Source organism: Centropristis striata, chromosome 6 (assembly GCF_030273125.1).
Source record: "Centropristis striata isolate RG_2023a ecotype Rhode Island chromosome 6, C.striata_1.0, whole genome shotgun sequence".
Lineage (NCBI taxonomy): Eukaryota > Metazoa > Chordata > Actinopteri > Perciformes > Serranidae > Centropristis > Centropristis striata.
Genome location: NC_081522.1, coordinates 9543018 through 9557268, shown reverse-complemented (window position 1 = coordinate 9557268; position 14251 = coordinate 9543018). Strand labels below are relative to the sequence as shown.

Sequence of the window (14251 nt, the reverse complement as noted above, 5' to 3'; positions counted from 1 at the left end):
GAAACAATTGAATTATAAGTTGATACATGGAAGATGCATAAACAACACATTTTATATTAAATTAACAATTTCAGTCATTTATCAAAAAAAAATGACAAGCACTTGCTGGGTCCAGCTTCTAAAATGTTTTGCTTTTGTGTGTTTTGTCAACTTGGATATCTTTTCACTTCAGAGTGCTGAACAAAACAAGCCTTTTGAAAACATCACCTTGAACTCTGCAAAATTATTTTTTTTGCAATTTTCTGACACTGTGTAGACTGAAATATAAAAAAAAAATATATATATATATTTAGTTTGATTGACAAAAGCCATTCACTGGATGCAAATGAGCAGGTAGAAACAGTGAACACCATACAGTGTCCAATGTGAACAATTTCTGGCAAATGATCAGAAATGGAATCTATAGGTCCGTAAATTCATAAAGAAAACAAAAAGGTGTGGTTTAGAGAGGAAGGGCACTGATTCTTTTTGCATGTGGAGGATATCGGCTTTTTAAATAGTCGATTACACAAGGACATGGATGGAAAAAAAAACAACTTACAGAAAAAACACACAGAGGGCAAGAGAAAAAATAAATCCAGTTTTCTGCCTGAACAGACAGTAACCCAGAGAGAAATTACAATTGTTGGTTGGCTGTGAAGTTGTATTCCTTCTTCGAAAGCCTTGAGGTCTTATCGCTCCCCTAACATCAATGAGTTCCCTTCATCATTAAACATCTCTTCCCTCAAAACTGTTCTTGTGTTGCAGTGAGACAAAGCATCACCGAAACTAAAAATACACTGAACCATGAAAACCACTTAAGCAGAGAAGATGAATTATTTTCTGGATAGCAGTGTTTGGAGGGAACTCACTATCAATTGGAAAGTAGTTTTCTGCTTGATGCGCCTGTGAAATGTCAGACTGAATGAAACAAAATGATTCATGTCGTATTCTAGAAAGACCAAGTCAAAGGTTTTGCCTTTTACCATTTCCCACCATGTATTGAAAGTGTAGATGCATCAGGAACATCTTCAAAAACAACTTTATTCCATCTAGTTTATCCATCAAATCATGTCATGAAAAAAATATCCTCACAAACTTAAAAGGGTTTAAAGGTCTATATATTATGATAATATCAATAAGACCCAAAACTTGCATAAGTTACTTAAGCAAGTCATGTGACTTATGTTGTTTTGCACATTTCTCTTATGCACATGACTTATGCCAAGCACAAATGGGGTGATACCACTGGCCTCTTTAGTTAAATATTGAAGAGAGTAAGATATGAAAAGATTTAATGTGTCCTAAATGGAGAAAAAAGGAATCTCTGTATTACTGGGTTTTTTTTAGTTTCTGAAATATTACCTCCTGCCAAGGGCAGCTGCTATCTTTGCTATCAGAGCCCTCACAAGAAGAAACCCCTGAAGTTAAAGTCCTAAAAATAAAAAGAGTTACAGACTCGACCCGCTTCGTCTCTACTTGCACTGCAGCTGAAGTGTCTGTAAATGAACGCGTCTGTGCCAGCTGTGATCACGTGACAAGGTGAATCAGCCTTCCTGTGCCATGATTTCAGGGGCTGCTTTTGACAGGAACACATAAATATTCATGACTGGCATGTGAAATAGTCAAGGGGAAATGAGCGTCAACTGATGGCACAGGGTTGGCTTGTGGTGGAATGGAGCGGAAGGGAGTTGGGGAGAGAGGGAGAAACAGGAAAAGGAAGAAATACACAATGCTGTTTGTGAAAAGAGACGCTTAATCACAGCTGCTGCGGTCTGGCCTTGAAGTCAGTCACTCAGTCAGCTACATTTAGTAAACAAAGGTGAACTTGTCAGCCAGAAAGCATGAAAAAAATATTCATAAGTAGTAGTAAAATAAGTAGAATCTCCTATTCACCAAATTAAAATTGGATGATTGTTGTCAGTTTGTGCAGTCACATTAAGTAGATAGTGATCACCATTTCATGTGTCCCAGTGATAATCCTCTGGGATACATCATGTACACAAAGCATTGAGGTATGTCTTATCTACGAAGGCCTGAGGGATGTACCACACACATGATTAATGAGTTACCGAGGTATGTTGAGCCCAAAGCCAGACTATTAATCGCTACAAAGTTGGCTCTCTTATAACCAGGCTAGATCACCATGGTCGGGAACAGTTTATGTTCAGAGAAATTAAACGAATCAACTCTTTTGGAAACAGAATCACGAGTCAATCTATGAGTGACAAAGATTCCCAGCTGAGGGAATATGATAACTGCACATGCAAACTATAGAAATACAGATAGATATTTTGATATGACATTATTCTATTTCTATGACGCAAACTTGTCTAGTTGCAATGTTAAGGTAGTAATGAGGTTAAACAAGGCTGTGCAATTACATAACTACATGCACCATGTTGCTTTTTTTTCTTTTTTTTTTCTCTCGTTCTCAACTTCACTGAACCATTTCTCTTCTATGTTGCCAAGCCCTAACTGAACTGTGTTTGTAGTGTTCTGGCCATCTGCCCACATTAGCTGTAAAAGACACTTAGTTTTACACTGATGGTATTGCAGCCAATAGAACACTGATTAGAAAATGTATTGGTCTATTGGTATTTATCAAAGATAATGGTCAATCAATAAAATGAATTTCACTTTAAAAATTGTGGACTGACTACAATAAACCTTTAAGGTTTGACTTGATGGAATAAATTAGTGACAATATAATGTAATTTATATAATTTATATATATGTTATGCATCCAACAGATTGCAAATAAAGATAAACATTTTCCCCATACTATTAGGTGTAAGAAGGCGATGTAAGATCTGTCCATCCAATGAAGCAATAAATGCACACAGAGCCAGAGTCTTAACAAAGATTGTTTATACTACCAACCTGAAACCGTTATATCTGATCAGGGATTCAGGCTTAGTTGAGTAATTTAAGGCAAATATAGCTAAGCTCTGTTGAATCTGCTTCATGATACACTCCTCTCGGCTCAGGTTTGGTCGTTGCTGCGTGACCTTAGCGCTAGAAGCTCACGGTGACGCAAAGGCCAAAAAGGGTAATATAATTCTTGGCAGTTGCGCTCACATACACTGGCACAAATACAAAGCGTGTCTCTCTCACTGAAGTATAAGTAATAAGAACAGTATTCTTATCTGTAAGCAGGTAGGAGGGCAGGAAGAGACAGTCAGCGGATTACAGGAGCACTTCCCTCCTTTGTGTTCAGGGACCACAGGAATGAAGTGTTTCCCTTCTAAACCAACTCCTGCTATGGAGCTAACCGTTAGCTCCCATGAGTCTCTTTACCTCAAACACTTGTAGCAAGGATAACTGGACCAACTCAAGAGTAGCAGCACAATGCAGCACATTGTAAGAGCAACAATTTAATTTCTAAATTAGGAAACCTACCATTAAAAAAAAGCATGCACAATAGGCCGCATTAGCTGAAGTATTGTGTTACTGTACTTTGCATAGACTGTTGATGGATCACAATTCAACCATTACAGCCAGTATCTAACCTCAATAATCTTCCTCAAACTAAATAAGCTTTTTGCCATGGACATTGAGGAATTAAGTATTTCTCTTTCTTTATCGGTGCTCTTTTTGAAAGGGATCTGAGTGGCAGATGTCTGGGTTAGGCTCCTCGCTAAAACATTGAGAGAGAAAACAAACACTCAGAGGGGCTGAGAAAAGGGGGGCGACATCTCATCACAAGCTATCAGCCGCCACCGTATGCCTGCTTCCTTCTGTTCCGTTCCCTTCTCCCACTTGCCTGATTAATATTTCAGTGAGGAAAAGTCATCTCTGGCTATGCTCATTCTAATGCTATCTGATAAAAAATAATCATGGGGTTCTTAATATTTGAGTCCTCTGGAGCGGAACAAGACATTATTGCGGGTCTGCTCTGCAACTGTGCTGCTTAAAATACATGACTATAAAGAACTGTTTTGTATCTGCTGTCATGAACCAGCATGAGAGCCGTTTTGTTACACACATCACTGTGCACTGCCTATATGAGTGTGCAAATACATGTGAGGCTGGAGTATAATACATGAGATGCAAAAGGCAGGGAGTCTCACAGGGGAGCCAGTCACATCTCGGTGGAGCTGCAGGAGCTCATGGGATTACGTGATCTAGATTCACTGAAGCATGAGGAGCAAATGCACACAACGGAACACTATGAGAGTGATGAGCCAATTAGTAGCCCATTGTGGCTCTTAAAAGGAATCCATAGCTCTGCTCAGGGTTAATGAATGTATCTGTGGTTGAGTGTCATTTTTGTTTGTGCATTGCTGCAACATTATCCATCTGACAGATGGTTTAACACTTTTGGTCACATTTATCATCAAGTTGTTTGTTGTGCAATTTGCCTTTTTAGTATGCGTTACTGCCCATATTGAATACCAATCACATTAAAAATAATAAGAATAATGTGACCTAATCAGACCTTTGAGCGGTGCACTTCGCCATCGTCATCCTCGCCGCCGACTCCGAGGATCTTCCGGCTCTTCAGGCGGCTTATCAGGTCTGTCTGGCTGTGCTTCTTCATCAGAGGAGGATGAGGTTTAGAGGCCATGGTGCACACACCTGACAAAGAGGGTGGAGAGGTTCAGAAGGCAAGCAGTGTGTATTGGTTTATTTGTTGAAGGCAATAAATGAAAGAGAAAGATGAGGAGAGAAAATGGAAATAAATTTGAATATAAATTGTATATTTTATAGAGACATCTGTGGAGCTTTCCCTCGGTTTTTACCCCTGAAGAAGACACCGCTCTACTTCACAAGCAGGAAGAGGTATCTACCAATCTACCAATAATCCCCATGAGGGGATTGAATTATGCAACACAGTTACATAACAGGGGTTGAGCAAATACAGGCAACCCATAAACCTTTATTTTAAGTGTGACTGGAGGCAGGAGCTGGATGTCCTTTAGGTCTGCTGGAAGGCCAACAAACACAGATGCAGGTGTCTGTTCAGAGAGCCAATGGATGTGATTAACAGCTATCAATTTTCTTCCATTTCCTTTAGCTTTGGCACAGCTTCCTGCTTTAAGCTCTCAGCATGACTTATTTCTATCCTCACATGCTGCTGTGATTTAAAAAACAAAACAAAAACTACAATGCTGCACAGCCAGCCAGATTTGTTAGATTTTCAAGTAATACGTGTGAAAAAAACCCTGTTTGCCCTATATAGGTCAGAACATTTGCTTCTGCTGCATCTGTTTTAGTAATATGAATAATTTTGGCTTTTTCATTTGTTACATGAATGTAGCCTATTATTATAAATAATTACAATTTCTGATCCAGACATTCACACAATTACATATTTAATGCATAGAACTAAAGATCATTGTAAATGGCAAACATAACATGCCATTTATTTGTATTTTTCTGCCCATGTTGGCTGCTAACTGTGATGCATACACGGCTGTGGTCCCATTGATCAGTGTTAATGAATAGTGCCAGTAGATTCAATTGGGACAAGCAATCTCCAAACAAGAGAAATCGTCATCGACTCAATCGTGTAACCTCCACCATGGTTCAACTGCAAATGCACGCGATGTGATGGCCTGTCTGAAAATTGATGGCTACTCCACAGGGCAATTCTCTAGAGGAGTTAAACAAGAGCAGTTATTGAACTACTCTCTCAAGAATGAGGACACTGCTGTGAACAGAGACTTTTGTCCCCAGGAAAGAAATAAAAGTGCTTCCAGGCAACAACACAAAGTGCTCAGTTTTCCACCACGCATGAAGTGTGTCGTCCCAGTTAGAGGCACACGTTAGGCATGAAGTTTATAGAAACAGATGCTGATGGTTTTCCCTCAGAGGCCAGAGTGCATTGGAGGATTGCAAACAAAACCTAATGGAGCGGACAAAATATCATTAGCACCCTAAAGCTCACCAATACAATAACCCAATTTTTTGAGATTTATTAAATTTTTGTGATATCTCTGTCAGAAATCAATCTCTCAGTGCATTGTAAGGTCAACCTCAAACTTTGCTCTACTCAACCCCACATCCTTCTTTGTTTTGTGTTTGGCTGGAACAGACAGGTAGTAACTAGAAAGCATGCTTATCTGACTACATTTCTGTCTGTGTTGCATATGGCAAGGCTTAACAACAGTCTCGTGCATTGGCATGCATACATAGGCTTGCAGCGGTCACTGAAGGTTACACAGCATGTGTTCAGGCTTCTGTTGTCAAACATTCCACTTGGACTCCCACACAGAGCATGAGGCTCTAGACTTTCCCTTTTCTGAAATTATCAGAAAGAAGAGGCACCACAGAAGGAATAAAAAGGAGAAGGGAAACTTTGGCTCTCATACAGGGAAACCTATTTCTCGCAACTGGGACAGGGAATCTGTTGAAAGGCTTTTATACAAAGGCTGCGCTTTACAGGGTAAAACAAACTTTTTTTATTTCTTTTTTTTTTTTTAACGACCCTTATTCCAAAAAGGTTGTGACACAGTAAAAACATTAATAAAAACAGAATGCAATTATTTAAAAATACTTTTTAAACTATATTTCATTGAATACAGTCCATAGTCCTGTTTTTATTTACAATTTACAGTGTCACAACTTCTGTCAAGACAAATGGTCAAGTTACAACCCAGATTCCAAAGAACGCAGTTTCAAAATTTTGGTAATCTAATTTCCATAAAACATTTTTCCTCTTCTAAGAGTTTGATGCAAAAACACTTGTCTACCAAAAAGCTTGTTTTGTTAATGCTTGATAAATCAGTGTACTCCCCGAATGATTGTAATGAAACGTTTGCTTTAGGCTAAACAATTGTCAATCATCGGATGAAACAGACTGTTCATGAGATGAGTCACTAATAAAGAAAAATTTACCCAATTTGCTGTACATGGAAACAATCTATTTTTCACCATCTACCTTCAATCCTCTCTCATTTCAAGCATAAAAGCGTCTACTTTTTTTCCACAACCTCCCCATTCACAGAGAAGTAAAACAGACAAATCATCCTCCCGGTTTTCATTGCTACATAACAGGACTCTTCTGAGGCGCAAAGCGGTATCAGGCCTTGCAATACTTTGCTGCAAATGATGCAAAGCTACAGCAATGTGTTGCAGCCCTCTGAATGTTGATCTGCCCCACCACTATCAAAATCTGTGATAAAGCAGTAAATAAGACACACCTCACAGCATACATTGATAAATCACACATTTCTCACACATAAAATACCATTGCATAACTCTCCATTTGAATCTCTGTACCAGTGCTTCTTGATTCGCCAGAGCAATGCTGATGCAGTTGCCTAGCAACTACCAATGGACCAGTCGCTTCTTAATTATTGAAAGCACCTTTATGATTGAAACCACCTTTGATGATGAGGGCTCTGCTGAGAGCCACCAGTGACTACACTGTCTTCTCCTCGCTGTCATAAGTGATATTTTAGGAGAAATTAAGAGTCTTTGATCCACTTTCAGTCAACTGGAGAGAAGACATACTTTCCTAATGAGTGGCTTCTTGTCAGCATAAAAGACTTAAAGAGGGGCTAACTAATCTAATCTCACTGCTTCACAATGCCAACTGATATATTAAGGTGAGTTCTGAATCAAACCACATCTCACCTGGATGATATAAGCGGGGTCAAGCATGAAGATAAGAGTTAGAGACCTAACCTAACCCTAACCCCGTAAAAGAATGAATTATTGAGTGAGCTGGACGGGATGAAGAAAAGAAGCTGAATTTAAGAGAAGATCAACTGAGACAGACGGCTGTTTTTAGGCACCTCAGAGTAAAATTTCAACATTCACAAAAGATTTATCGAGTGGCTGTGAAGATCAAGACTGGGTATTGGTTAGTTTTCGTCTATAAATGTATTCTTGGGCTGCTCCCCTCATACCTGTGTGCATACATGTGTCGAAACCAAACTAAACATGGTCTACGCTCACAAATTATTGCACAGATGCTGGCGCCAAGAGTGAGAACTGAATTAGGTAAGAAAGCTTTTAGTTATGCCGCCCCTTTATCATGGAACAATCTGCAAAAAGAATTGAAATTGTCTGAGTTGATCACAATTGGTGAATTTAAATCGATTCTAAAGGATAAAGAAATAATTTCCCTTGGTCAGTGTGACTGCTCGGTATGAGTCTCTACTTGAGGCTCTTTTACTGATGTTGTGATGGCTGTATTTGTATTTAATTGTATCTAATTGTTTATGTTAACTGTGTTTAAATGTTGTTACTTATCACTTTTTATGCTGCCTACTTGGCCAGGTGTCTCTTATAAAAGTCAAGTCAAATCAAGTCAAATTTATTTATATAGCGCTGAGCCGCACCAAAGTGCTTCACATAAAAGTGCAAAAAGTGCAATAAAATACAGAATTGACAAAAAAGAGATTTTTTTTTAAATCTCAAAGAGTTAAATATAAATAAATATAAAGGATATATATATGTATACTACTTGGTACTGGGTTGATCGGTCAATACCTTAAAAGGTATTAAGCAGAAAATACCCAGCCCAATTAAAGATTGAATAAATAGGTTTTCAAAGGACTCAGAGCTGTCTCCAAGGGGGTTTGGTTTTCATAGCGCAGCTTTGAATGACTTAGAGGCCTCTCAAAATCTTGAAATTTACACCAATACCTCACTGTTTTTCCCCAGTGAGAACACAAGTGTTAAAGCAATCAAGTGCTCTACAGGACTTGAGTAAGGTGGTTGCTGTACATTACTGTAAGTGCTGATTGCTTTTCATCTGCAGGTGAGAGGCCGTCTCTCTTCTTACTATGCTACCCTGAAGTTTTTTTTTAATTAGCCTTTCACGCACTAAAATTACCTTGGAATATAAATCATGTTTTAATGTTAGTGGATGTCCTCTTTTTATACAAAGTCTAACAACATTTTAAATAGAAATGCATCAGTGTTCCAGGGAAGTGAAAAGAGTGATGTTTAGTAGTTCCAATTATACAGTTTCTGCCTCTGTGAAACCATTCAGCTAAGATGTAATAAATGAAATTAGTGTAAAGTGTAATTATTCTTCTACTGGTTACATTATTACAGACGGGACCAGAAGAATGGCAGATTTAATCATAATTAAATACGTAATATGAAAAGCACCTAGCAATTAAAACTTTGCCAGCATCCAAAAATACCTCAGAGCATTCGCCTTTATAGCATCAGTGCCATGTTATTATAGGGATCATTTTCTAGAAGACATAACTATTCCTGGAGTAAATGAGGGAATGCTATTTCCCATTTTAAGCATGTATTAGTTGACATGATTTAAAGATATGGTAAATTAAAATACCCTGACTAAAATGGAAAACATCCACGGCACAAAAAAAATATGAAAGTGGTTAAGAAGATAATCAACAAGGTAAAAGGGAACTAAAGATATTAGTAAAAGTAGATAAAAGTTTATTTGTAGATTCCTCAAAAGCATTGCTTGTGTGATGATGAATTGCATATACCCTCAAGGAAGCCTCAAGAGGAAGGTGTAGCAGTAATGAATGCTGGGAAACCAGCAATTGATGCCGTCTGAAGAGATAGGGCTTCTTTCACTGTCTGTGATCTAGCATGTCTTTGCAGAATATAAATGTATTTACCTCCCAGGGGGATAAATGAAGAAAGGGAACAGAGTCACAGAAAAACATATCAATGAATCAGTATGTGTGTGTGTGTGTGTGTGTGTGTGTGTGTGTGTGTTGGGGGGGCGACGACGACATCTGGTTTGTCCACCTGGAGTGAAGATTGAACCAAAACCTGAGAGTTGTGTACCGGCAATAACACGAGAACCAAACAATATTATCTCTATTCCTTTGTCAGGGTTTTGTGACAGAACATGTGCTGTAAAAATGAAGCTGCTAAACATAGGAGGAAGATTTTGCGGGAAAGGTGTGAAACTCCCTGAGACATCTCTGGTTAGTCACAAGAAAGACGTTCTGTAAAAAATTATTGCATCTTATGAACAAAGCAGTGTGTGGGCGTGGAAGAGCAACTGTGAACAAATGTGTTACTCAAAATAAGAAAGCAGACTCTACGGCTTGCTCATCTCCTCCTCTGTTCCATAAATAGCACGAGACACAGTTGCCCAGTAGCATCTTAATCCCCTCACCACCATGTTTTGGATATCTAGCAGTATCATATAGTGCCAGTAGCAAATCACACACAAAACAACACTTCTACTAAACTGACTCCAGAAACAAGTGTGAGTAGTCCACCCTCAATGAAATGTCTGTCTCTGGAGGACGCTCAGAATAACTTAACTGACCCTCTGTAAATGTATTACTTCTTATGGTTAGTGTTTATGGTATGGATTACTCATTGCCCTGAGGAATAGTGGAGCTTCAGCACAGTATAGTGTTAAGCTGAGAACAGGAAAATACAGTCTCCCATGAGATGACGAAACAAGATCTAGCATCCTTGACCGTTGTGGATTCCAGATGTCCTAATAGCATTAAGAGTTGCTTGTTTGCATTGTTTCACTGGTGCAATGGACTAAGCCCTCCATACTGCCACTGGGATTGGAGCTTTAAACACCATTTTGCACCAAATTGCACCATTTTGCCATATTTGGAAAAGATATCCATAGTGCCCAGTGAAATCCACCTATCCAGTGAAATACCATTTCAATCTACATTAGAAAATAATAGGGACAAACATTAATAGTTCCCAGATATTGTTGTATGCTTGCTTTGGTGATGCTCTGGCTTTTTATTTAGTGCCACTATGACTTTTGAGATTAAGATGTTTGGTCTTTTAATGTGTTGCTATTACCACTGCATCATTACTATGTGGTGACATGTTTACAGGTAGTAAAAGTAGCTGGAAAATAAAACTGATGACAATTTGGAGTTGTGTTGCCTATCAAGTATATCTCTGATTATGTGTGACCATATCCAATCACTGGTGAATGGACGAGTTGTCCTTGACGCAAGCCAACATGAGTGCCTAGCCTCGGGCAAGTGGAGCTGGGTAACTGCAGGAGTCCACTTTGAAATCTGTGAGTGCTCAACGTTTCCACAACAACTTCAGATACTGACTTAACAGTTGACCTAATTCACTCCCACTACCTCACCATAATGTTTTAATACCTGCGGCACCATGAGCAACAGTGATCAGAGCCACAGTGTGCCTCTGATCACAGAGCCACACTGCGATCACACAAAAATCTAATTTGCTCTGTCCCCAACTGTGAGCCTACACTTCTTTGTCTTAAAGCTTTATTTCATTTTCTTTTGCAATGTGTTTGTTCACAAACCATGTCTCACTCTGAGCTGTTTTATAGCTCCAGTTACTATTCCTGTATCAGGTAAAAGTCTTATTGTTTTCTTATCCACTTTGTTGCTGCTGTGCTCTGAGAGCTGCAATGAAGTACATTGACAATACTGGGTTAAACCTACAACCGAAACTGGGATGCTGTGATGCCTTTTCTCTTCATGTGGCCTTCATGATCCCACATTTGACACATTCAGGTGACCGTGACATCAGTACAGCTTGAGAGTAGGCACTGGTAACAGCGATGGTAAATGGAGTGCACTTATATATCGCTTTTATCCAAAGCGCTTTACACTTCTGACTGCACTCATTCACCCATTCACACACACATTCATACTGGTGGCAGAGGCTACCCTAAACGGTGCCACCTGCCACCACTGGGAATTAATTGATACATCGATGAACGCAGCATCGGGAGCAATTTGGGATTCAGTGTCATGCTCAAGGATACTTCGACATGTAGGCTGCCACAGTCAGGGATCAAACCACCCACCATCCGATCAGTAGGCAACCACTGAGCCACAGCCTCCCTGTGCAGCAGTCTGCACACTTCCTCCTTCCATCATGTAAGTGGAGAGATTGTGCCGGCTGATGTATCCAGCCATTCAGGGGTGTCAAGCGCGAATAGTTTTCTTCAAATAGCCTAAAGTAATGGTTTCCCCGCCTAACAGATGCTGGCTGTGATGTGGTGGAAATTACAAATGAGGTTCGGTTGTGGCAAAAGGGCAGAGAAAACAGATGAACACAGAAAGCAGTGCTTATGACAGCCAGTGATAAACAAAGGACAATGGAAAAAGCAGTGAATTCCTATCTTGAGTCAGAACAGACCACCAATGCATACTCTGGACACTGTACTCTATACAACACAGAGAAGATCTGTACACACAGTCAATCTGAGGAGAGGACTCCTCCTCAGATACCATCAGTAGATTACTGTGCTGAGTCAAACAGATTAATGCAGCAAAATTGTCTAGGAACCATTAACATGGAATTAACTAGTCCTAATGATCCCTGGGATTTGGAGTTTCCCTGCCTAATATTCAGCCATAACAGCACACTGCAGCAGGGGAAATTACCCCTTGTGTTGGCTGACTTACTCCAATGTGGTTATGTAAGAGTGTTCCTAGAGGGTTTACTGAAGATCTTTTGGGAGTCTTAATTGAGCTACAAGAATATCCCAGTAGTCATCGTCACTGTAACAAGATGCTAATACTCATGATTTAAGCTACATGATTACCCTCCTTTTAAAAGGGAGATATCAATCAAGAATGTTGATTTCTGAAGAACAATTTCTTGCACCGAACTCAACTGTAGGGATTGGGGATAATGACTGAGTTCACATAACAGCAGTCCAGCTGTGTCTCAGTGGAGGCAGCCCTCTATCCATCCCCCTCTTTGCACTACAACTACTCCTTCATAAATCAATTAGACTGTAATACATTACTGTTTTGCAATGCTGGTTAACCCTTACCTAAGTACTTTCAGACACATTGCATTTGGAGTTACAGAAACTCTTCAGCCGAGTAACATTAGGGCAACCATCAACCCATAATGAAACACTAAATGTTTCCTGCAAAAATGGCAGAAAATTGTGTTTTCAGTCTGGGAATTTCTTGCTTTTCTATGTTTTATAATCACATTAATTTTTTTTTTAAGATTATTTTTATGGCATTTTGTTGCTTTTTATTGATAGTGAGAGATAGAAAGGGGGTGATAGAGGGGAAGACATGCGGCAAAGGGAGCTCAGGCCGGATTCGAACCTGGCTCCGCCGCAGCACACGGCATACATGGTTAGCGCTCTACCGGTGTGAGTCACCGGGACGCCCCACATTAATTTAAATATATTTAAAAACATTGAGACATCACCTTGGACTGGAGAAACTGTGATTGACATTTTTCACGAGACTAAACGATTAAGCAATTATTCTAGAAAACAGTTGACAGATTAATCAATAGGATTAGTAGGAGTCAACACATGAAGTGTTAATATGTAAATGTATACCCCTAAAATATAATGCAACCTCCACTTATTAAAAATATAAAAAGTATTTTGTGTCAATACTACCAAAAACACTGTGTATATTTTAATGGTGTGTAAGTAATGTAATGTAATGTAAGTAAGACCAGAGGTTTATTTTTACCAGTTACACTGGGCTCATGTGGGGCATGGTATTGATGGGGCGGAGGGTGGGAGGGGGGACTCTAGTAGTATGGAATCACTGAGGCCTGCCAGTGATTGCTTGGTGTTTCTATCTATGGAGCCATCTTGACACGGCAGGCTCACTGCGAGACCAACGTGGACACAATAAAGACACGGTGAGGTAAAGCAGAACTGACACTTCTGCACACACACAGCTGGGAGGTGAGTGATCTCCTATAAGGAGCAAGACAGCAGGGATCCATCACACATGGAGAAAAGAAGATGAGAACGCCTTCAAACGTAAACACCAACAAAGCTGCCACAAAGCTTCAGAGCTCCGTCAGACACGAATAAAGAACCAACCAGTTATTATTTCTACTTACATATAATTATTATTATTATACTGTTACGCAGTGACAAACAGTTAAGGTAATTGTTGATTTCCTCGCCTCTGCAGCTGCATATTATTGCCCTGTCACTATGATTTTAAGGCATGCAGGTTCTTACACTTACACAGGTTAGGGAAGCAGAGGCAAATGTTCCGTTTCATTATTGCAAAGAAGCATCGACTAAAGCTGCAAATGTTGAGGATTTAAAATTGTGCCAAATATGAAGAAAGCTATAAAACTTCATGATCATATCGATTGAACTGAATGAGCATTGTAAACTTTCGTTTGTAGTGCTGCTGAGATGTATTCAATTATACGTATAATAAATATAAATGGTAATTAAACAGAACAACCCACTGATTGCAACCTCCATGACCATACAGTTGAATCATGTCTCTCAAATGGTTTCAACAAAAACTGAACATTCATGAAGGTGTGACTATTGCAGGACTTTTGTATTTGACTGCATTTGTTTAAGCGATTTCTTCTAAAGAAACTGAGTGTGCAGCAT

At 39.4% G+C, this 14251-nt stretch overlaps 1 protein-coding gene across 1 annotated transcript in view; it reads right to left on the bottom strand.

Annotated features, from left to right (window-relative positions):
• Window positions 1–14251, bottom strand: part of tp53i11b (tumor protein p53 inducible protein 11b) — a 35588-nt gene that overhangs the window by 7475 nt on the left and 13862 nt on the right. Inside the window, exon 3 of the mRNA XM_059335454.1 lies at window positions 4421–4560. Coding sequence (XP_059191437.1) covers window positions 4421–4549 — 129 coding nt within the window. The 5' untranslated portion in view covers window positions 4550–4560. The remainder of the gene's footprint in view (window positions 1–4420; window positions 4561–14251) is intronic.